The sequence below is a fragment of the Ooceraea biroi genome, chromosome 12, assembly GCF_003672135.1.
Source record: "Ooceraea biroi isolate clonal line C1 chromosome 12, Obir_v5.4, whole genome shotgun sequence".
Taxonomy (NCBI): domain Eukaryota; kingdom Metazoa; phylum Arthropoda; class Insecta; order Hymenoptera; family Formicidae; genus Ooceraea; species Ooceraea biroi.
The window spans coordinates 9,055,091-9,080,171 of NC_039517.1; the positions used below are offsets into that span (position 1 = coordinate 9,055,091).

General features: G+C 45.7%; 1 protein-coding gene across 20 annotated transcripts in view; it reads left to right on the forward strand.

The window, feature by feature from the left end:
- The window catches only part of LOC105282229 (ensconsin), a 151,688-nt gene that overhangs the window by 37,518 nt on the left and 89,089 nt on the right, over nucleotides 1–25,081 (forward strand). For 3 of the 20 annotated variants that reach the window (XM_026974237.1, XM_026974239.1, XM_026974243.1), the window contains exon 1: nucleotides 21,547–23,402. The exons of 10 other annotated variants lie outside the window; for them this stretch is intronic. In XM_026974237.1, the coding sequence (XP_026830038.1) occupies nucleotides 23,201–23,402 (202 nt within the window). In that variant the 5' untranslated portion in view covers nucleotides 21,547–23,200. Of the gene's footprint in view, nucleotides 1–2,792; nucleotides 2,918–21,544; nucleotides 23,403–25,081 lie in introns of those variants that run through there. 7 more of the 20 variants (XM_026974250.1, XM_026974257.1, XM_026974254.1 and 4 more) reach the window with 6 other exon arrangements.

A 25,081-nucleotide genomic window follows, 5' to 3' on the forward strand; every position in this document is an offset into this window, starting at 1 on the left:
TTTCAGGCGTAAATAAAAGCGAATTGGCAGTATTTGTTGATCTGATCACGCAAGTGGTCATAATTCTTTGCAATAACTTTTCTTAATAATTTTTGTGATGTTATATATATATTCTCATAGACATATTGCCTGATTTTGATTTCTCCAAGCACGAAGCGTCCGTTAACATTTTCTAGACATAACAAAAGAGAAAAGGTCACTTCGTGGCCGGTCAGGATCGCAATTTACTCGTACCCATTCAGCTGGGAGACTTTTATAATCGTTAATTACCGTGATTGCATCTGTATTCCTCTCTTTCTCTTTCGCTGTTCGTTTGTAGTCAATGGATCGTTTTCTCTCTAGTCTTCGTGATCGGGCTTCTAAATCCTGAAATCGTTAAAATTCGCCTAGGATCACTGATGTCGTAGTTAGGTAATCGTGATTAAGAATCTTAAGAGACGGTGCTTCAACGTTGCTCTCAAGACCCTATCCAGCTCGTGTTCACGACATGATGCACCAATGTTTCGCTATATATAGCCGCAACATAATTTTCCCAAGTCATTGTTTTTGTCTCCTTACAAACGCAGTTAGCACGCAGTTAGCACGCAGTTAGCCGGAATTAAACCCATGCTGGGCCATCGCGCCGAGAGGTCGACGATGCATCAATGCAGCTCGTTGGCTTTGCAATTAGAGCAGAGTGGGCGCGTAACAGCTGGCGTGCAGATTCGAGGATCAAAGAAAATAAGGCTGCTTAATTCGCCAAGTTAAGAGAACGCGTCATGCACGTAGTTGAATCCACGTTTTGATTCGAAACACCTCCATCCGGAGTTTCTGGAGAGCGTTCAGATCGATCTAAACGCCAGTTCTTCTTTAATTAAAAAAAATAAATGTCACTGACATAAAGTTGATAATCCTAAATGCCATTAGTGCGCACCGATCTGCAAGGCGACTACTTTCGCGATTCCGATCCGCGTTCCACGGCTGCAAATGCATCGGCCGCAAATGCAGATAAACAAAAGCAAGACGAGAGGTCTAGGGTGCTCGCACGCGGCTGCAGAAATAGCTGTGAAGGGAACGTTGATCGCGCCTCTGCCAGGTCGAAAGTTCTAATTTCGTTCGCGGTTCGCCATTAATTGAAGAATGGGCTAAATATGTGCAAGGAATCGCGCTATTCTCTCGTTATACATTACACAACCGTTCGACATCCGTTATTCCATGTCTTTACGTCTGATTTATTTAAATTCCTGTGAAATCCCTTAGATCTGATCGCGATGATTATTGACGATCGCGGCGTTGCGATGAGCGCGTGGCATTCGGCATCTATCGCGGCGCGCATTAACAGGATAATAAACGAAGGGAACGCGAATTCCGCCGGGCACGTAGGGTTTCTAATTTTACAAACGGATGGGTCGCGCCGATTCCCGGTAACATCGGAGGCATCGCTCTAAAAGCGTCTTTCGGTGGCACGCGCGCGTCGCATTTCTCAAACGCGCATCCCGCCTCGAGTCGTCACCGTCGTCGAGGAATACGGCGCTGCAGCTGTTTCGCGATTTCCCGACCACGAGCAGACTCTGGCGAGCAGACTTCAAAGACCGACCGATGCTGGTGCGCTCCGAGCGTCGACCATCGGAGCTGCAGATCCCTGCAGCCATCGACGAGCACGGCGAGTTCCGCTCGTGGAACGCGACGGCCGCTCGGCGATACCGTCGTTCGTTAAAGGAGCTCGGCGCAAAAATGCGACGATGTAATCTAATTTTTCCTCCTTTTCTATCAGTTTATGTCTTGCGTGATTTACGGAGTTACGTTTGATCGCCAGCGAATTTTGCAACAAGAGTTTTACTGTGCGACAATTTAAGGCACCAAATACCAATGTGTAATCCTTGATTCTTTTTAACGAACTCTGCAGTATGTTAAATTGGTTGGAAAATTTCTGCCTGTAAACTGAAAATTATATCGAAGAATTTCTGATATAGAGAATTACGAAACTGCTACGTGACATATTGTGGAGGATTGAAACTCGCCGAGGAACGGGCGAGGGAAAGCGACGTCCCGTGTAACACCGCACCGATATTTGCGGGGAGATTTCTTGCAGCGCGATTAAATGCTTATCGACACGATGTCCCGCATATTCGAGCGTCGTTTAAGCCGAGATCGAGTGCCTTTTACGACCGTAAACGGCACGTTGTTCTCACTGATAAAAAGAAACGGCGTGCGGCATTCCGCGTTTGATCATAATTTTTCACGCGACCGCTTTTCCGGTCGACTCGCTATCGACGCGTGTCGGCGAGCTGTTCAATTAAATTTCCCCGTTGGATGTGTAATCGAGTCTTGATCACCGTTTACTGTACTACTGTATTATCACAAATGTGCATTCCTTGCCTCCTCCTCTCTCCTCTCCTCCCTCTTTTTCGTCACATTCCAGTAGTTTACGACTACGTAAACAACTTTCGAACGAGATGTGGAAAATTGATTCGGAGAAAATCCGAGATACAGTTAATAAAGAATTATATTTGACGGAGAAAGAGACAAAAAGTCATTCGTAAGGAGTCACTCGCAGGAAGCAATTAAATCAATTTTCTGACCTCTCGAGATATACGACACACAAATAAATGCGTTCTGCTTTCGTATAAGTTAACATTAATCACGACTTATCGCGTAGATTAATAAGGATCTCGTTCGCCGTAAATTAGCGCGATGTTAGTTACGGCTTATCGCGCGCTCGTGGAATTCAGTTTACTTATTTCATTAACGGAATATTTATGCGCTTCGTCATCTCTTTCTAAAAAAATCTGTAATTTTCTGTTGCAGGTGAGTCACACAGATTGCTTCGTATAAGCTGCGCTCGTAGCTAGATTCCCAGCCGAGGTATCCATAATTTCACCGTCTATTTCGCGGCACTGTCACTGCGTCGCGTGAAAAATGGCTGCTCGAAATCCAGGTAAATGTTCAATGATCTCTGATAACGTGCGAATTTGATAAGATAATATCTCGATGAATGGAGTGTGCAAAATTAGGAGAAACTCAGAAACCGTCGCTTTAAATATTATTTCCGTTAGAAACGGGCAGGTTCCTCGATTTCTACGGAGCGGAAGAAGCGTCCTTCCTGAGATATTTATGATCTGCATGTTCAGCGATTAGCAATAGGCGCAGTCTGGATCGCTTTTCACTTAGTGGAAGATCGCATTTGGCAAAAGCTCTGACCGCGTCGCGAGTAACGATTGAATCCCGAAAATAGACTTGGCTGATTTACTTGCAAAATCGCCGCGATGCGATCGCGTCCTTGTAGTTTTATCGTGTTATTTCGTTCAACGTATACGCAGAAAATCTCGCGAGAAATCCAGAGAAGAAAATATATATGCAACTTTAATAGCTGCCAGCACAGCCGGAAAGATTTTCTCGACGAGTTGCATTTCTTATCATATTCTTCTTTTTCTTTTGTGTTGCCGTGAATTTAGCGCGGGAATATTAAGTAATTTCACGTAACATTTTAATTCTCAGAAGTTCTTGCAATTGTTGCATTTCTCATCTTGCGCGTGTACCTAAACGTGCACAGCCAATTATCGCATGTGTTACTATCAGTCGCGGTTTTATTGCGAAGATGATGGTGTTAATACACGAATCAATTAATGCGATGCGATGCGATGCGATGACAGTGATATATCTATACTTTCGTGTCAAAAGAAAGTTTCAGCGCAGTGAAGCACGCTGTGGCGTGTTCTAATCTTTAAATGCATCCTGTTGCCAGTTGGCAACGATTGCAGCGTTGTTCCAAGTCGAGCCGAGATCACACCAGCTGATAGTGATGCTCCGTTTTTTGGAGCGAAATCAGGAGTTTTAGTCTGTGAGCAAAAAGCTCTTACTTTTGAAGATTGATGGAACATTCTATACGAGATGTGTCTAGTTTATTAACATCATGAGACGTACATTGAAACATAAATTCACGATGCATGATGAAGATAGCTTCGAAGGATGCAGCTTAATTAATGATGAATTTCTTGAATACTAAAATATTTGTTACACGAGAGATCGGCCCGTAACGGGATCTGCCGGAAATTGATTCAGTCAGGAAAATTAAGCGGATATTAACATACGACGCGGTCGACAGATATGACGCAGCGGATATCGGTGATACGGGTGTTCAATTATTATTAGAGACGGGACGAGAAATGTAGCAACGGCCGAACCGTTAATGTTCATTATATTCATTGAATTGAGAGTAATTAAGGCCGAGATAGTACCATTCGCGTGTGATAGCGCACAGATTCTTCCAAAACGAGCATTCTTCTAAATTATGCATCGTGACCGCATTTCTTCGACCCGATTCGCTTTATTTGCGAAAAATTGTTACAGTTTCACGTTAGCACATTTTCTCATTTTCTCGTAACATCCTTAAATTACGCGAGAAAAAAGATATTTTCGCAGATTAGTACGTTCTTTTATCTGCATATTATATTTTGCTCCGCGAGCTAATGATCCGTTGAACGAGGCTAAGAAGTAAATGAGCATGTGAATCTCGTAATTATAAATTTCGGAATTACACGAAATGACGCTTGCGTTCGACGTTTCTATGGGATTGTAATAGTTGCGCGTTACGGTACGACAGCGTATGAGATGGTGCGCATTTTTACTGCAAAATCGCGGTTAATCATGTGAGAAAGCAAAAAAGACGACAATTTGTCCAGCGGAGGTAACTCGCGGGTACCGTTAAAATAGCACAGACCTGCCTTATACGTATCGTCCGCGCTACTGTCATGCTCGCTGGCTATTTGTACTTGTCGCATATAATTGGAGGCTCTTTCAACGTATGTTACATTTGATCCATTACAGTTTTCAAGGCCAGAGATTTAAGAGAAACGTATACCTAATTCTTTCTTTGAAGTATTAGACGATCGATATTAATCTCTTTCTCTCGCACGCGCGTTTAGACATTTGATCTTCTCTCTCTTTTGAATTTTTCAAGAAATTTTTTCGCCGAAAATAATAAAATAACGTCGCTTAATAAATGTCAATCACACACACGTTTATCTAGAAAATGCGGAATATCATATAACGAGTGTATTTCTTTTGTTCTTTCATTTTAATCTCTTGCCCGCGTTTTAATTACCGGATTTCTGTTAACTGCACTGTTCGTACTCGTTAACACTTGGCAAAACTACTAGAAAGCGTGCAAAAAATATTCAATACGTATACGTATTAATTGTTGGATTGAGCCCCCGTAGGCAAGCAAGTTTCCGGCCGCTGAGTCCCGTGAAAGCGAATTATTTTTCCTAATCCGCTGTCCTCGATTTCTGTATTATCTTTCGTCCAGACGGCCGGCGAACACTCGTGTTCCCGATTAAGCGGAGCCGATATTATCTATATCTCGGATGTGTCCATCACATACGAACGATCTTACATTCCTTTTCTCTTTCAGTGAGACTTCCGATTACACTTACGAGACTGTTTCGAGAAATTTTACTCGTGCGAAAGGAAACGCTGATGTTTAAAATCATAACCTGCTGCCGGTGTTAATAAACTCTCGGTATTGGAAATGAGCTGATTCTTTCGATTTCTTAGAGATTATTTCGCGACAAACTGTCGCAAACTCCAAACACAAAACCATCCGCGTCTTATCGTCTTGACGTCTTGTCATGTCACGTTGCCGTGATTCACGACGATTTTCCTCGCGGCGGAGACATCGCGTTACACGACGAAAGATCAAGATACACGATCGAAGATCGGGTGGATGCATGAGAGGAAATCAGGTACACGTCGGTCGCGCTCAGGTGCGAGCGAGCGGACGAGACGCGCGGCGTGTCGAGGCCGAGGTAATCCCGCTCTTTCTGGTAAAGGCCACCGATGCAAGAACGATCTACCGCTTAACGTCTTGTCATAAATTCCGTTCGGGTTAGGTCAATCTAAACGCGTGTTAAAGTGTGACAAAAGATCGAGTCGACGCGCACACGGTTTCTCCCTCGTGGCTCGGACTCGTAAATCACCGAGATCGTAATCGATCAGCGACTTTAGATGGAACGAATCGACCCGCTTTTGTCGATCGTCCACGACAACGGCTGTTAGCGAGGAGAACGTAGGAGAGGCGAGATTTTTCCGAAGATTACACGCTCTAATCGACGAAAGCACGACTGATTTTCGGACCTATCGATGAATGGCACATTCGAAATGTGTCAGAAAAATCATTCTCTTTGAATGAAGAAGAAAATTTAGCAACAATGTTAGATAGTAGTATTACTCATCAGATATCGATCCCTTACTTAATTCGGTTTACTCCGTCACTTGTGCAGCTAATTGGCCTCCTCGGTGATGCAGTTAACCATCGCTGCGAGAACGCATCTCACTCGAATGGATTAAGCGCCGATGTAATAAGAGAGTCCTCGATCTAATTGTCGGAGGGTCTCTTTTCCGGTCGTGCGACGGGCGTGTTCGACAGACCGCGTTAGCGTTGACCTGAAAGGCGAATCGTAACGACGATCCCTGGATAAATCGTCATAATGAACGTCCCACATTATTCGATCGTACGTATTGTGCTGTACAACAGCGAGGAATCAGGTCGATTCTCTTTGCGCAAGAAGGAGCGTCGAACAAACGACTCGGAGAAATGAGGAAACGGCAAATGAAACAAAACTATGCCATTAACTAGCAGTGACCGTTCGTTAGTGCGGCGTATGATCAGTGGAAAGAACAGAGGCTTTTCATGATTGTTGCACTATTGCAAGCATCCAGATGCCTGTGGCCTCAATGTCTTTTCTGCGTCTCTCTACGTTAAACCTCTGAAAACGTTGTACGTTTAAAATTTACTCTTCGTCAGCGTTTTAGCAATTCACGCTCGTGAAAAGCAATACCGTGGATAATCGCGTCCCGTCTTCCAAAATGTAATCACAAAGATAAAGTAGAAGAAAGATTAATCATTTCTCGTCACGCACAAATTTTTCTTACGTCTGAAAATGAACGTCGAGATTCCCGCACGACTTGACACGATGGAGCTCGGCGACATCAATCATCCGCACGAAAATGTGACGTATCGATCGACGGTTTCTTACATCACTGTCGTTTAATACTACGGGCAACGGTACGCGGCTAATAGTATTATAAACGCCTGCAGTTACAAGCGTGGCAAAAGGTCGCGCGAGTTTAACAAGGTGCAACACGTGCGTAGAGGCTTCGCTCGCGCCGCCTCCGTCGCAGGTGCTCGCGCGCTCGCTTGAGGTAGGTCACGATTTATGCAGCCGTCTCGCGATATTACGGTTATCCCCTTAGCACCTTGACTCTCGTGCACACATCTTTGAATCCCGCGGTCGATTCTTCTCGGAGGCTGCCCACGCGAATTGCAGATCCGCCGGACCGCGGCGGCGATTACTTCGCGCTCGCGTTTCGCAATCGCGCTCGTTCGAGCGGCGGATTCGATGCGGCCGCGCGTAACGCGAAAACGGAAGTGCACCGAGAAAGCGAGTACTAAAAACTTTACGGCGTAATAATTGTTCAATTATGGATGTATCTTTGGTGATGATCTAAACTGCGCAAGCGATGCTGCGGACGCGGATTCGCAACGCCGCGCGACATGGATTTCTCCATGTCGGGAAGCTCGCTTGTTAAACTCTCCTCTCGTCACGTAGCTACCCAGTATGAAACTACGTCGAGGACAAAATTTCTCTGCAAAACTGTTAGAACAATATCTTCTTATTTGCCGAGATGTATTGTGAATTTGTTCTCTCTTTTTCTCTTTTTCTTGCCAAGAGCGAACGCAAAGTCTGCGGAAACAAGGGTACAATTTTGGTCAGATATAATCTCATAAAAACGCTTGCTTGGATACTCTCTTGGCTTTTTTCCAGAATGATAAATTGTCTGAATAAAGTCGTCGGGTAAAGAATCATTTTCGTTTCTTCCCGAGACGCGTGTGCTCTCAAATTGTTTCATGGAAATTTTCGGGTGAATTGTAGTTGCGTATAAATATATACGCCTTTTCTTTCCTTGCTCGCGTCATCATGGATTATTAATTGATTGTGGATTTTCTCTGACAGTCGCGTGTATTAATATCGCACTGTGGCGAAGCGACCGAATGAAACACTGTCACGTCAGAGTCTGCGGTAACTTTCGAAAGTATCTAATTAGTTACACTTTCAGGCAGCGCTCTATCTGGGCCAGCGTAGCGTGGTTAGCAACTATTAATCAAACTAACTATATACTTTGCTCTAATAAGGGTGTGGAGGTGTCTCGAGTTAATAGAAAATAAACTTATGCCACATTATGCGATAAATAGGATCTAATATCCAATATCTTCTATAATATGTGAGAGTTAAGACGCCGTGGCGTTTGATGTAAGCGATAAAAAGAATTCGAACGCCGCCGATATAATAACAAACGATACCGGCCAGCGCGGCATAGCTTTGCTCAAATATCAGACGAGCCGCCGAATTGGCGACGGATTGTAATTCCGCCGTTTTTATAAAGAAACCGAGTGTATTAGTCAGTCTCTCTTCGACCGAGCTACGATTCACACTGTATGAAATACAGTATCTTTATATCCCAAAACCGTGTCTTACTCAACCATCCTACAAATATTATATAATGTTATCATTTAAATTCTCTGTTAAAATGTATAGTTTCTTAGTGTGCTCGACAAATTTAATTTCACAAAAATTGCACGCGCATTCCGTTTTAATAATATAAATTTATATTCGCGCCGCGTGTAACGAGTATAACGTCGCACATATAACTTTGCTCTTGCCGCATTTCTTACTGCGACACTCGGAATCGTAATTCGTCGAGCGCTTCTGACGCGGTCTGATCGCACGTTGCCGTGACCACTTGCGTCGCCGTTCACAAACGTCGATCGCGATCGGCAAACACGTTGCGTACGCGCGGATTCTGACGCAAACACGACGTGCTCCTGCTCGTCCGTGTTTGCCGCTGCGATGCAATCAGAGTGCATTGAAGCCAAACTGACGCTGGAGGTATTGCAGCTCGCGTGATCCGCGCGAACGATCCTCGGAAGCGCGAGCGTCCACTTTAATTTCAAACAGAGATCGAGGATCGTACTCCGAAGGATGATGTATCATTATGCAATTATTTTTAATAAAACTGCTTTATTATACGGTATTTTAAAACAACTGTGTATCACTCATGTTATTATAGCACGTATCATGTATGAGTTTTATTTATAAGGTCAATAGACCGAAAATAGAAATGCATCGCGAGCTCGGATGACATATTGGGGATTTCGGTTCTATCACGCGATCTCCAGAGAAGATCTCTGACGAATGGTAGCAATACCCTCCGCTCGAAATGTCTCCAGGCAATGGAGTATCTTTTATGCAAGAGAGGGTCGCGAACTCATGCCATTGCAGAAGGTTGCTGATATTTCATCATGTCGGACTCGATCGTTCAGCACGAGTGAACACCTTGGTGCACTCGCGAGATATTACTCTCCGTTTTGGCGCTACGAGGGATCGCGAGACACGCGTATCCGCATTCGGAAGAGGAAGAACGCAATCGGAGCCCTCGAGTCGCTCGCGGGATACCAGCCTCGTAATGGTTTACGAACCGTATCACGATTGCTCGCGAATGTCGGTGGGATTTGTTGCCCATCGTCCGTTGCAAGTCGAGGAGTCGAGAAAATTGGGGCCTTAATTAGAGAATCGATATCAGGGCACGTACCGGGTGTGAGAACCGTAAAAAGATAATATTCCGCGTACGGTATTCCTTCGGAATTTGGTTAACGGGTATCCCGCGCGCGCGTGTGCTTCACGTTTTTCTCACGTCCCGTTACGCGTCACCAATTTCACCATCGCGAGCATTTCGGCCGCGAGCGAGGAACAATCAGGATCACCGCTTTTCCTTCACGCCGGCGAAAGCGTAAAATTCGGGATGTGACGTTTTTCTTTCCTCTCTCTCTCTCTCTCTCTCTCTCTCTCGCGTTAACTCGCGTTCGTATTGTGAATATTACAATGGTGGACGCCGTGAGATACGGATCGATGGACGGCCAACGAGTACGGATGATTATCTTTATACTTCCACGAAGTCGTAACAATACCATCGCGCGCGCTTTTCTTTCCTTTGTTGGACGCGTGGTTGCGGCTTACTGGGACGCGTACGGTACTCGGCGAATCGTAAATTTTGAAACTCCCGCCACGGTATAACGGCCGTCCTCGTCCGTTCCATACCAGCCGCAAGAATCACTCGACGAGGTCCGTTTACTCGAGGAACGAACGTAAAACGACTGTGAACGCGTCGCGCGTATTATCTTCATCGTCTTCGATATGGTCTTGCATTCTGGAGTCGATTCGCCATTCAAGATGCACGCGCCATGGAACGCGGTTGGCTATGCACGCTTCATCCCCTTAAAGTTGAGAATTGTATCCTTCCTACGAGACAGATATCTGTTCCTGCACGCAGCGAGCTAGCTATATTTCTCGCAGTTCATTAAGGTCGCTGCTTCCTTGACGGGAATTCTGAGCGTGGAAGAAACCCACGTTCTTGCACAATACTTGTACCAGCCGTAGAAATTGTTTGAGGGTTCAGTGACAGCGGATTACATTGCGACAACAAATCAGTCTGCAAATTCTGTTGACGTTTGACGAGACGTTGATACAAATTTTACATCGTCATATCATCCGCAGCGCGAATTGTTTCACCCCGTAGTTGTAACAGGGTGCTTGTACGGTGCTTGACGTCGGGACGCGTCAATTTTGCGAATGACGTTCACTTTTTAATCAAAAAGCGGATGATTCAGTGCCGTAGACGTGAAAGTGTACTTGAGAAGACGATCCAAAGGATCGCAGCTCAAGCATTTTCCTCGGAATTTTCGTCATCGAAGATTGAATCGCTCCATAAGTTCTAAGACACCTTCTTTTAAGTTTGCTCGAAGACGCGGCGCAACAAGACTCCAGCTGGAGAAGGAGTCTGGTCTTTGAGACCAGCAGACGAAGAACAAATTGGTGACGTCGATGTCGTAGTATCGACCCTCTCAGTCGGGCGCCGGCGGGCCGTCACCCTGGCAACCCTCGCCCGTTCCTTTTGCATAGGAGAGACATGGCGGTTGTACGCGCCGGCTAGACGACTTGAGGATCCTCTGTGTACTCTTCATTAGCGTTACGGTTAACAGATGGTTGAGTACACGCTCGAGGGAAAGAAAGAGCGAAGAAAAGGAAGGTAGCTTTCGCTGCATTTTCCTGCATCCTAAAAGATGACGCCGAGTGCTGGAAAGCATTTCATCTATCTCCATGTACCAACGAAACAATCTGGCGATGGTCTCTCAGACTACGGTACAAAGAGATCGATCGTACGATGTTCCAAAGAATTTACGCAAGCAATTAAAACCGATAATATAAATTACAAGTACAAGTCTTGAGTGGTTCTTTAAAGGAATATATATTTCTTTTTGAAATTATCAGATACGGCGGGATAGAAGAAATGATCGGTTCTTTGGAAAAAACAGAAACACAACAACTCCGGTTGACGTTGACACATCAGTGCTAGGTTTCTTTTGCTCGCGCAACAAGATGCAGAACGCAACGGTCGCAGCAGGAACCAGTATCTTAATCCACGGGAGGACGGCTTATTTTGATAGCGCGACACATTCCGCACCTTAATCCTCTGTCAGATTACACGCGATTTCTTGAGATTTAACTCCGTTCTCTCACCAAGCAGAAGAAAGAAGGATTATCTGTCTCGGATGATTATTGCGGCGCACGCTGGATGATTGAATAAGACTTAAGAGAGCGCGGTAGCGGCGCAGCCTCGATTATTAATCGGTGGCGATCTCGAAATAACTGTTCTCAATCCGCCGATCGATTTCCTGTTAGAGCCGGCCGGTGCATTGTTGTCCCGCGGCTCCCTCGACAATGAATAATCAGGAGTGATGCGTAACGAGCGGGTGGATTACGCCGGTAATAGCGACATGCTCGTAGTCGCCCGCGGTCTCCGCTCGCGATCGGGCAGGTCCTTAATTAAGTCGGCATTGGATCGATCTCTCTTCTTACGCAGTGTTCTAACGTATCGCCCTATCTTCTATTTATCATCGCGGCGCGCGAGATAACAGGAAGCGTCGGCCTCGCAGCCGCGGGGAAGCCTGCAGTTCGCCTGCGCTCCCGTGCACCGGCTCTGATATATTACCGGCGATATTGCATCCGCGACCGCGATGCATCTTTCTCTCTCCCGACGAGAGAGACGAGCGGAATATGCACGTGCGACAAAACCGCGCGGGCAATAACGCGCGAAACCACCGCGCAAGGCCGCCCGATCGAAAAAGGTGATGAATCGTTAACGAGATTCTCCTTTTTTTCACCGTGGCGGCGATTTTAAATTTTATCTTCAATCCATGTACGTTCGATCGGACGCTTCAATATGCAACCACTCTTGGCGCACCGCGATTACTCAGAGAGTGACCTTTTACGTAACTTCCATTTATCCTCGCTTCGTATTCTGTCGGTTACATAAATTTTTGAGATTAGCGTGGGGTGAAGCGAGAGTGCACGATAAGTGCACCTATTTCTTTCATTCGACTTCACTTTTATCGGAAAACTATAAGGAGAATGATATCTTCGTTGTAGGATATTTATTGCGCAAGGATGTAACGATACAATCGCGGGATACCGGAGACGGAATCCGAAGTACCGGCTCTCCTCTCAGTTTTGCAATTCAACGGTCGGCGTATTGAACACGGCAATTTGGTGGATGATACTAATAGCTTCGGCTAGCGTATCCCGAAGACGGCGACGCTATTATGTAGTTACGGTGGGAGCCGATGCAGGCAGGTGCAGCAGGAAGTCGATAAAGTGGCGCGAGAGACGCGTACACGCGTGTCTCGTGCAAGCATCTCGCGCGCGCTTTCTCTCGAACGGGGATGCCATGTCGAATTTAAAGGCTGAACCTTTCCTCCTTTTTTTCCGTAACTCTATCTGCGATATTCACCTTCGCGCGCGCGAAGAATTTCCTCGTCGCGTACGCAACGACGGAGATGCGTAAAATACACACGATGTGCCCGCAGTCGACCCCAGAAACGATTATACCGAGATTATCTTGTCTGACCTACAAAGCTGACGCTCGTCTTCTTCGCTTACACGAAGGCGCACGTACCGTATGTCGGGGCACACGCTTCGTGGCTGTAAATTACATTACCCGAGAAAGTTATTGGTTCCCGTTCGCGCGGACGCTGCAACATTAAGACACGTAGGAAGGTGGCGGTAAAACCGATAAGGATCGGAGCGTGTAATCGGAAACCTTATTTGCGAGCGGGCTACGCACACCACGCAGGGTTAATCGTTGCAATTGAAATTTTTACGCGTGTGACGAGCGAGGGACGGCGCCGCGGCGATGAGTTACGACCGTTGTTTATGTGCTCACGATGAGAGGATGATCGATCATAATCGTCCCGGGAAATCCGGTGATCTCGCGCACGTTTTTGCGACTTGACGCGCAAGGAACGCGATTGGCGAACATTGCGCGCGCGACGAGGAATTTCCGCTCGCAGAAAACGCGATAAACCGCTTTCTTATTTTCGATGGTGCATTCAGGAAAACGCTTTAGTCACACCTATAATTAATCCTCGATGCAATTGGTTGGAATTAAGCCATGCGTCAATTTAAAGATGAGTTAGCTGATCATTTGATAATTTTTGGCAAATTAAACGTGAAACGCAAAGTTTCGTAACGCTGAGACAACTACGCGTATAATATTCGAATCTTTTAAAATTTCGTGAGCTAATGCACTCTGGGTAAAACTCAGGTATCATCTAGGGACTAGAAATGATACGTGTCGTGCAATACCGACGAGTGTAATTTTCAATCGCGACGCAATCCTCAGGAGAAGAAATCACGCGCGTTTGCCAGCGCGCCTATTCCGTCTGCCGGTGTGAAGTATTTACGAGCCGTTGCATCCTGCTCGAGCGGAAACCTGGATGCACCTATACATTATCTAAGCAAGTGAACGCGGAGCCGCACCGCTTTTAGAAAGAAAGGGAGAGGTCGCAGCGTCTCCCTCGTAGCTCGCAGAGATGTGCTTTGACCCGACGTGGATGCTGCAAACATCCACCCACGTATGCAAGCCAAGCCGGAATGCAGGCTAACTACTCATCACCTGCATTGTTGTCTCGTATTGGCTTTAATCAGAGAACAGGTCTCTGTTTGGATCTCAGAACTGACAGCATCCGATATTGTCGAGGCACATGTCTTCCCGGGAAGTTTGTAACTCGCTCTTTGCGGATGCAACTATGTGTATGTGTTGCGAATGTGTACCAACAGGATGCACATATTTCTTGAGATTACCACGTGTTAATTGATTGAGTGAAATCCCCATCATTTGCTCTTTCTCGCGTGGATCGATCAATATCGCTCGAAGAAACGTATTAAAAAAGCATTTCAATTTCAAGAGGATGCCGTTTTCTCGTTCCAGTATTTCCCCTTCGTCTTAATTCCGCATACCGCTCGCTCCCATTATGTTACTCTGGTTTTCTGTCTTTTTTTTCTTATGTATCTCTGAAGTGTTATTGTTAATCACGCTAAAGTGCGTCTCGCTTTTTCGTCCGCACCGTTATTCCGCGTTCACAAGCAATTTAATTCGTTCGGGTTAATTTACTGCGCATAATGGGAGTCGCTGCTCGCCGAGATCTTGGCACGTTGCGAAAGTAATTTCAAAGCGGAAGAGACAAGCGTGAACCGCCGTATCCACGGCGACGCACGAACATCGCGAACCAGGAGTCGCGACGCTGATTAAAAGATCGGTCGCGGAACGGGAGCAACTTCATGCTCGATGATGCGTGTAATCATCTCTTGTTGGAGTAATATCGATCTTTCGACGAGCGTTACACAGGACGAGGCAAACGTGGCTCTTCCTCCTCGAGTTATGCTCTTCGTGTTATGTGGTGGCTGCTAAAAGCGACCCAAAGGACATCCCCCCCTATTGACCGAACCCTTCATGTGGATCGAACTTATACCTCGCTTACGTGTCCCTTTTGTCATTTTTCTCGTCTGCCCCGTTGCGTTCTATATTCTACCTATGGGATCAGATTTACGTAACATGAGTGAGCACGCGTAATCCATATGCGTCATGCAATATGTCTAATTTTATATAACAGATTCTATACAAAAACTCCGCGCATGATATCCTGCACTCATCTCTACGTTTATGTATTGATTATTACTTGAGGATAGGAACAAATTGATTTTGTTATACTCTATGATTCTTATTGCGTTTATTTCGAGAGTGTCGTAAATGAAATCAAACGAAATTTGAACGAAATGTAAAACAGCAGAAATGAAAAAATACAGATCTCCGCGATCGTGAAATCGTCGACCGCAAGAATCACTACGGTTTAATCTAGTCGATGGAACTAATGAGAACGGCACCCCCGTCCGATCCTGTAATTGTCTCTCCGAGGTATAGACCACGTGGCAGGCCGGAACGCGCAGTCTTTACTCGGAGTTGAACGTTTGTGCATCCCGCAATTGCGCGGTTAGCATTTTCGTGCGCCGAGTCTACGGTTAAAGCTAATTCGAGCAATCGATCTTGAACACTCTCATTCAATCGCTACCCTAATTCGTGACGAACGTTGCAAAAAAGTCTTCAAGCCACAAGATCAATTCTGCGCTTGAATGAATCGATGTCGTGCTCATAGTCTAGCTTTAATTAATGTGTCTCTAGCAATTGTAATTGTTTTGCCAACTCAAATCGTGAATCGAAAACTTTTTATCGATTATTTTCTCGAATACAGTTTTTGTGTTCCGTGAAAATAGCGTGCATTTTGTGTTGTTACAAAATGAAACAATAGTTATCATTAAATCCGTGGATGAATAAGTGTATAAGAAGTTTTTTTCGAATGCATCGTTCTGATTTATCTTTGAACCGGGAGACACACGAGATCGAGAGCACGCACGACGCGAACGCGATACTCCAGCTTAATTCCTCGACATTAGAGACACTGGGACGATTGTCCAGCGCACTCGAGTCTCAAAAACCACCAGAGTCTCCAAGAAGGAAGTGATTTAGCGTTACATGGCAGGCTCGGAGAAACTTAATATGAGTTTAGTGAACTCGGGAGTCGGGATTGCATTGGCGAACTTAAACGGCTATATTTCTCTTCCCTTAATTGCTCGTTCGGAACAGTAAATCCGAATCTGCCCGCAGATAATCCCGGACAGTTTATTACGACGTACATAATACGGAAAATAGACAAAATAACGCCGCGAAATTTTAAGAAGCGGCATAAAGAAATCGCGGAAGCAGGTAGACCGGGTTCTCTTCGACGGCTTTCTCGAGTCTTTACTTTCGCGTTTTCCTTAGGACGTCGCGTTTCTTCGCGAGCGAACGTTTCTTTCTCGCGAGAAGGTTTTACTCTCTCGTCGTTGCCGCTCCATTTTCGCCGGCCACGCTCGCCCATTTAATTTGTGACGGCGGTAAGAAACGCGAGGATCGTCGAAGACGCGGAACGAGGATCGACGCGTGCAAGCAAGAAGATCCGCGAGGATATTTATTACCTCGTGGCCGAGGAATTATTGGCCATCGTTCTGTCCTGCGTCCCGCGTCTCCACGGTGAAAACGATCCTCGGTACGAAATTATTGGCGTCCCTTTGCGCGTCTTCCGAGAAACCATCGGGCGACCCAATTCTCTCTGCCGTGCCCACGGCGTGATTCTTGCGGCGAATAAAGGATCGAGGGTCTCTATGCCAATTACGACGTCCCGTTAGGCTTTCGAGGGAAAGAGGCAGAAATTATAAAAGTGGAAACTGCACGGAATAGTGGGTGAAGCCGCTGTGGACCGTTTGTGACGTACGCAGATCAAGCTTGAAATTGATTCGATGAGTGTCAGGATTTTCGTACTCGAGTTGGCGGGTTGCCCGTATCTTTCAGCTGATATTGAGAATTGTCTGTCGCGAGATTTACGGAACTTCAATTACGCTGTTCTATTATTCCGCAGATCTTCCATTTATCTTTCTGGATTTATGGAAACTTTTACTTTTGCAGTTTGTTCATATTTTCTATTTCAACGACAATTAGAAATCATTTATAAGTTGTTAATGTTTGCGTGGAACCACAAGAAGCGATGTGTATGGGCGTGTGGTCTGCTTCCAATGAAGTTGTTTCTACCGTTCATCGTGAGTTTGAAAGCAGATGCGTGGTTCAATAGCGTAATCTCCGCAACGCAGTGGTCGAGGTATGTTTCGCATCGGAAATAATCGTAACCATCCCGCAATCGTTCGCATGTCGTGTTTACTCGTAATGGGAGCGCGAATGCATCGCACGTGTCGGCAGGTCATGCAATTGCGAACCTTTGGGCACGCAAATATGTCCAGAATGCGGTTACATCGACAGACAGGGGAGTTTCGAGTATCAATCGCGAATGCACGCGCGGATACACGGGCGTGTGATTTACTGACGGTGTGGTTTAGTGACGAAGTAATTACGTAATGGACCTTGGTAATGATATCGCGAGCATAGGATCCGTTTGTCCGGTTTTAGGGTCCGTCTTCGCTTTTCACGCGAGGTTGTAATTTCCCTTTCCTTTTCCCTTTCGATATATCTTCATGATAGTTACGTCAAACATACACGCGAGATTTCTCGGATTACTCCGATTTTGCGTAAATGCATCGAAACGCGGGAGTCCATTCACAGTCATTTCGCGATACAACTCGCGGGACTTTAAAATCGGTGCTTTTGATACATCGGAAGATTCACATTGTGAATTCCGTGGGAAACTGTTGCGATACGTCATAGAGTGAAACGAGAAGCAGTTTCGTCGCTGGTCGCTATTAAAACGTGCGAATTACGGACATCAAGGCGCGCGCCGCTGTCTCCTCGTTGAACAATCATTCGCGAGAGAAAGCATGGAAGTGACGTAATTTGCGATGTGTCACTCCGACTTTCCGTCGTGCGATGAGCGGAAAGAAATGTCTCACGGAAAGCTGATCCTAACGAGGCGCGTTTTAGGGTGGCCTCTGGAGGATGACAGCACTTTCGTGGCATGTACTTTGAAAAAAGTTCTTATCGCCTCCATTATCTCACTTATAAGTAGCTTACGGTGTTCTCCCAGGAAACTCTGAAGTTATTTTGTACGATGTAATATTACTTCGATGTTATAACGCGAGCTATATTATGTATTATAATAATATATTAGAAGCACTTTTAATTCTTTCTATAATATAATTTTGCTTTTTTATATGAAATATATATGATTAACGATGAACTAAATTATTGGAATTAAAATATCGCAATGATTTAATCAAGTTTCGTTTACATTTGTGTTTTAATATAATTTTATTTATTATCGTACATTTATCGTATATTTGCGGTATTATTTATTATAAAATGATTAGGGAAATAATATTTTATTATGTATAATAACTCTCGGTGACTTAATTATTTCGTTATTAGTAATTAATATATTGTGCGCACAGTAGCAAATTAACGGTGTTATGTTACAAATTCTTCAATTAGCTACGCTATTTAATTTTCTGTCGGCGAATCCAGATATGTTTCCGTGCTGCGAGCACATGAGGTGGACTTATAATTAGTGTAAGCGGCGCAGATTATTTTCGGACTCGTGTATCAAGAATTACTGTCACGTCCACAGCAAACTGTTCTGCCTCCATCTCGCGTCATGAATTATAATAATCTTTCGAGTTTGATTCTCAACTAACGGTTCGCTTATTATTGTCCATTGACTTTCTACTATTATCAATTTCTATTTTTTTACCTTTTTGTGAACTTACACATTTTATTCATGTAGATGTGTTTGCAGCGTGACTTATTCTTGCATGAAACAGATGCGCACATGTATAATAATTGGTGCAATAAATTCTCACGAGTAACGAGTGATGAGCAATCGTTGTTAATCAATGCCTGCCTTTTGATGCTCGATGGCGCTGTCGTTGTCGTTCTATCTAGAAAAGCTATAATAGCTGGTGAACCTGACATATTAGTCTCCATAAAGAGACATCGATCGTCATTTGACTGACTTCGTACACGAGGCACGCACACGGAAGATCGTCGCAAAAAGTGCCTAAGCGCTACGTTCTCCGAGTACGTAATAGTGAATCGACGATGGATATTCCATCGAAGAAAATTCCTCGAGACATTAATCATATTTGCCGTTGTCAGAAAAGTTTTCCATCACTCTAACAATCGATTGAGCTAACGTAAGAATTAAGAAAAAATTGAAATACAAGCTTGCTACGCTCTCAGCATAAATCCTAACACAATTGCTATGAACTTAATAGTAGAAGACACGGATTGTGATGATTGAGAAGAATAAAATCATATCTGAGAAAAGAAATACACGCAATGCGAAACACAAGGATTTTTCGATCTGCAAATTCTCTGATTCCTTGATTGAATTACGCGCGGGAAACGAGAAGCGCAGTTGTTCAGAAAGAACCTTGCGCAATCGAAGGAGATGCTGTAATAATGTAATTGGTGTAAGCAATAATCCAAGTAAGATTCCATGAAATGTGAATTAAATTTAATATCATTAGCCATCGTGTATTATCGACTGATAAAGTCAACATCCGATAATTTTCCGATAATTTTACGACGGTCATTACGCCCAAACGAGTCTGTAACGAGTGCTAATTTTATCATCGCGGAAATATCGTGATATCGTGATATTTCCATCGCAGCCGATTGACCCTGATTCCTGAGTTACCACGTGAAGCGTGCGTCGCGCAGATACAATCTCGGACGGCTCCGTGTTTATCCGCGAACGGACGTCGCCGTCGAGACGGCGCGCGTCTTCGACGCATGACGCGTGTGCTGCAACGGGAAAAAGTGACCCAATAAAGCAACGGGGGATGTCTGGGCTAACGGAGCGGCCGTTAGGTGTAACGACTATCATTTTCCAGCTCTCTTGAGACCCGATCGCGCCCGTCTCACGGTGTCTGGACGTTTTCACCGGCCCTTGTCCTTAGCGAGGCTTAAAGCCCATGCACGATCCAACGATTTGCGTGACAAAGGCTGTTGCACATACGTGTTACAGATGCGGGGCGATGTGAAGATAAAGGTGATGGAGAAAGTGCGAGCAACAGCGGATTGCTGCATGCATCGCTTAATCCGTTTATTTTCTTTTTTCATAAGCTGTAACTTTTTGGTATAAACGCGTTGCTGAAATATGATTTCGATATGTTATCAGCATTGTGAAACGTATATAGGGCATTCTACCGTTCTGAATCATTTCGAGTATATGTCTTGATAATTGAATCTCGAATCCATATATCTGGATTAAAATCTACTTTAAATTAAGTGAGAAACGCGATTCCGTTACTCTTGTCGTTCTCTCGAAGCTTGGTGCACCAGACTTCTAACTGTTGAATGAGACAATTTATCGCATATTATCCAATTTTTCTGACTTTTCCGAGTGTTTAAAGCTTTCCGAGAATCTGGCATCAATGATCGATGTCTCGGACGATCATTTCGTTTAATCGATTAACCGCAAAACATACGTGAGGTCCTGCGAAACGTTCTTGGAAGCTTTGGTACGCTCACTAGTTTCGGTGTACCTTCGTGAAGCATTTTCCGGCGGTAAAAACGGCCTTGCCGCAAATTACCGTGACCGCAACAGGAGTCGTTTCTTCCGTGTAACCGCGATATTCTTACAACGCGATTCCGCGTTCGCCCGGGTCGTACCACCCACGTTCGTTCGCGATTTACGTGAGATTCTCGCGCATCGAATCGTCAGGCACGGAAATGGACCACAGGCGGCGATGCCGCGGCTCCACTTTGCCTCGAAGCGAAGGAATTGCTCACGCGATAATGAAACATTTTTTTATGAGAATCGTGGAAAACCGTCGGACAATCCCATTAAACGATGCTGCGATGGAGCGACAAATCCAGCGGAAGACTGAATGCGATTTAGACGTCACAAAGAAGTTACAAACGAGCGGAGAATCGTCCTTCCGAGTGCAAATTGTGGTGACTGTTCTGTTCTCATGACTAAATTTATAATCCCTTTATAGACGGTTTCCAAGCCGTCTAATTGCGCGGATTATGACCCAGAAAATGGCTGTGCTATTTTAATGGCAAAGCTATTTTAATGGTCGGCTGACTCTTCCGAAGGGCGCCAGTTTCTTTTACGTAATCTCGGGCAAATGCAGACGAAGAGAAAGAGCGAATGAAAGAAACGCGTAAAATTTGTAATATCTCTGAACTAATTTTTAAACCGAATGAAAAAGTGAAATCTATTCTCGTATTTCCTTAGAATTTAATTTAGGAACGCTGCAGGTAAGCTCAACGCTCACTTCTAGCTTCCAGCTGTTAATGAAATATCTCATTCGTTATTCGTGATAAAACTACGATCAATACCAAAGCGCATCAATGCGGCTCTCGCAGCCGCATGGATGCTGCGGACTTTCCGACGTGTTCTCGCTTCTTTTATCTCGAGTCTTAAAGTCGGCGCTGCCGAGGGAGAGCCGGCCAAGACCGTCCTCCGCACGCGAGAAAATCGGAGCTTTTCCCTCACGGATCTGGCTTCCGAAAAACGCGTCGCCTTTCCTGGCGCGGAAAATGCATCTCTCCTCCCGCGCTGCATCTTCGGCGCCCCCTCGGCCGTTCCCGGCGTCTCTCGGCGTCGGCCGTGAGCGTGCCGAGTCAGATTCGCTCCAGTCGTACGCTGACCGTCGAGTACGCGAGACCGCTCGTGAGACAACTCGCCGCCAGCCACGTAGCCACGAGTCCCGGCTGTCAAGCCCCAGCTGTTAGACCGGCCGTCAAACTGACAGGCCTATCGAGAAGCAAACGGAGACTCGCATCTCGCGCAAATCCCGCGTGTGTGCAGTATTCCTCGTCGCGACAACGCGTGCAAACTGATCGCTTGATGTCAGTGGGAGGACCGGTCGATTGATTCGCCGTCTGTTTGTCGCGAGATCACGCAGTTTCCGCTTGCTCGAGGAGCTCGAGGATCATCTCTTCGAGCAGCTAGGACAAGTCGCGTCATCGGGAGCGGCACGACGAGCGTGGGAGGAATTAATTGATATCCCACGCGCTGCGTAAATAGCGGAAGGCTGGCGTCGGTGACGCTATTGATGAGTCCACCTGTGGCAAACAAACATTGCACAGCTGACAGCCGGTGAGACGCGTTATAGAAGGTCGGAGCCGCTGCACCTGTTGTTACGCGTACCTGCGGCGCGAGAATACAAATCTGTCAAATCCGCAAGTGCACTCGCGATTCCACGCAACGACGAACATCTGGAATTTTTCCGGGATCCTTTTTCAAGTCGAGAGACCTCGCCGAAATTTCAAGGACGTCGGAGCCAGGCTTCTCGCTCGGGCACGAGGGTTCGCCGCCTCCTAAACGAATTTAACGAGCGGGCCAATTCGTGCCACTTCACGCAGCGTCGCGAGCGATCACGGCTCTGGTGTTACCTTCTCCCTCTTTCTTTCTCTCCGTCGTCCGGCTGTGCACAACGTCGAAAGTTGACTGACCGAAAGTTGACTCACGAGATCGCGAGTCATTCTCTCGGGCTGTGGTGATCGTCGTGTCGGGACGTAATCGTACGTGCGCGTTCCTCGCGGTCTTATCGCCGTTGTCACCGCCGAAGAAACATCGTCGATACTCGTGTTGTTCGCACGTTGCCGATTGCGCCTTGCGACAGTCCTGCGTCGAAACCGCGACAAGCTCTGGCCTTGACTCTGAAATCAACTCCGTCTGATTGTCTCATCAACGTGGATCGATTGAAATCTACTCGATCAAAGTAAGAAGAAAGAATCGAAGAAAGCGAAGCTTCCCAAGCGGCGGTGCTACGTTCATCAAAGGAATTAAGTCATTTACCTTCGCCTTCGAATTGAGCATCAATTAATCTTTGAATCAGGATCTTTCACGATGAAAGAGAACAGAGATTCCTAAAAGACTACAAGACTACTTTTCAATATCTCCACGTTTGATCCCTCCTGATCGTAAATCGCAATCAACTCAAATCACAGCAATCCTCCAAGTCGCTCGATCCTCCTTCGAGGATCTCCCTCGATCCTCCTTCGAGGATCTCCCTCGATCCTTCTTTGAGAAGGACTTGATTGACGTCGGGCGGACCTTGACACGTGCCAGCTTTACGTTTTCGACGTCAGGATTAAGTGCCCGAGGACGGGGGCCGTTAGGAGGGTCGGTCACGTGCCACCTGTTACAAGCCGATCCGCGGTGCGGAAGAGCCGCGGGTCCTCCTCGCATATCAGCGTGTCGGCGGTCAGGAGGTCGCAGGAGAATGCGACCCCGCGCGACGACACGGTCCTGGCTGATCCTGGTGGTAGAATGTTGACGGCCCGATCAGGGCCTCTCGGGCTCGGCGTGCCGCGAACCCTGGGGCCCGCAGAAGGGAGTGATCACCTCTTCCTGCTGCCGGAACGTGCACTCATAATGGACAGCACCCACCTGCGCCAGGACCTGGCCGGCCTCGACTTTAACCTGCACCTGAATCTACTGCACACCGCGCCCCGCGGCAACGTCTGGCTATGTGAGTTGATCACCAATTTTCTTGACGAGGAGTTTTTATTCCCGACGTGGAGTCGAGTTTCTTCCTTTCGATTTCGTTTGCTCCGAATTTCTTTGACTTTTATCCATTTTTGCGAAAGGAATTGATGAGATTAAAATTTCTTTTGATAGAACGAAAGTTTACTTTCGCGGAAATGATAGAATATTACCTAATGCTACCGATATGAATCACTTATTGAGGGTTTTACTTTTATTCGTTTTCCTGAATCTCTGAATATGCGGCTGTTAAGTTGGCGGATATTATATAATCGGATTCTCAATTATTTCGAGTATTATTCAGAATATTAACCTGAGAAAGTATTTGAAATTACAAAAATAATCTGGATATTTGAGATCACGTAGTAATATAAACAACCATCGGCATCTATCCATTACCAGAAAACACCGATAATAACCGGATACTCGCAATATCTAGTTGAGAGACTAGTCTTCGAGTGACCATTAGCTTATCTACACCAAAAGAAAGAAATACCTCGGACGGTAATAACTTACGATGATTCCATGCGAAACGATAACTATTTTCCAGGTTCTCCGATATATTTACGTATTTGTTTCTTCTTATTTCGGAATAAATTGCATCCAAGTAGTAATAGGAAGAATCACACCTAAATGTTTTACCAACGCTACTCTTATCACTAATCTTATCGCTACTCTTATACTAATATTATAAGATAAAATTTTCCTCTGAAATAGTTGATAAATTTGACAAGATGAGTCGGACAAGATAAATTCGTGCCTGCGATTTTTCCAATTCCTAACACGATATTATCTTAAATATTGGTTCGGCGAACCACACCTTCGTGTCGCGTGTCTCCTATCTCCTGTCTGTGGTTCCTGTCAGAAAGAGTTAGGTTGCGTCAGCGAAGCTCGACATCGATGATAAAGTGTCACACGAGGATGTTCTCGTACCGCGCGCGCGTATTTTGTAGTACTTGATTATCTCACAGAGAAACCCTGAGTATGAACTCGTAGATGTATCCCGGCAACACGAAACGAGATGCATTGTAAACCGGGTCGCTCTTCTTTCATAGTCTTTCCTGTGCCAGTCCGCGTAATAGTTCGTGGCATCTTGCTGACGATAGCTCTTCCGCGAAAAGCCGCGATATCGAATTGCTCTCTCGCGAGATCGTCGGCTGCGATTTTCACCGGGATCTCACAGGGCGAAGCTACAAGCGAGGATGAAAAATGAGAGAATTGCAGTAACCGACTGCCCGTAATTCCTTTCGTCAGGGAAGTCGCGAGAAGAAAAGAAATAAAACAGAATGGCAGATATAAAGAGAGCGTTTCATTCGTGGCTAGTAAAAGGTGCCCAGCTCCGAAACCCGGAGTTCAAAAAGAGATAAGAAAGTACAGAGAGAGAGAGAGAAAGAGAAAGAGAGAGACAGCTAACGGGTGCGCCGTGAAATTATCGCGGCAGTATCGCCAATTAAGCGCTTTTTTAAACGCCGTAAGAACGTAAGAGCCGCGCTCGTAAAAGAATGCTGTGCGATTATGATGCTTCCGTCATCGCGATTTTATTTACGAGCGTAACCAGCGCGCCAGCACAACCGAACGGCCACAGAGGAACGGCTGTTAATTTGGTGGATGGAAATTTAATTAACGCGAATCGGTGCGTTTGTCTTCGTCCGCTACCGAGATCGT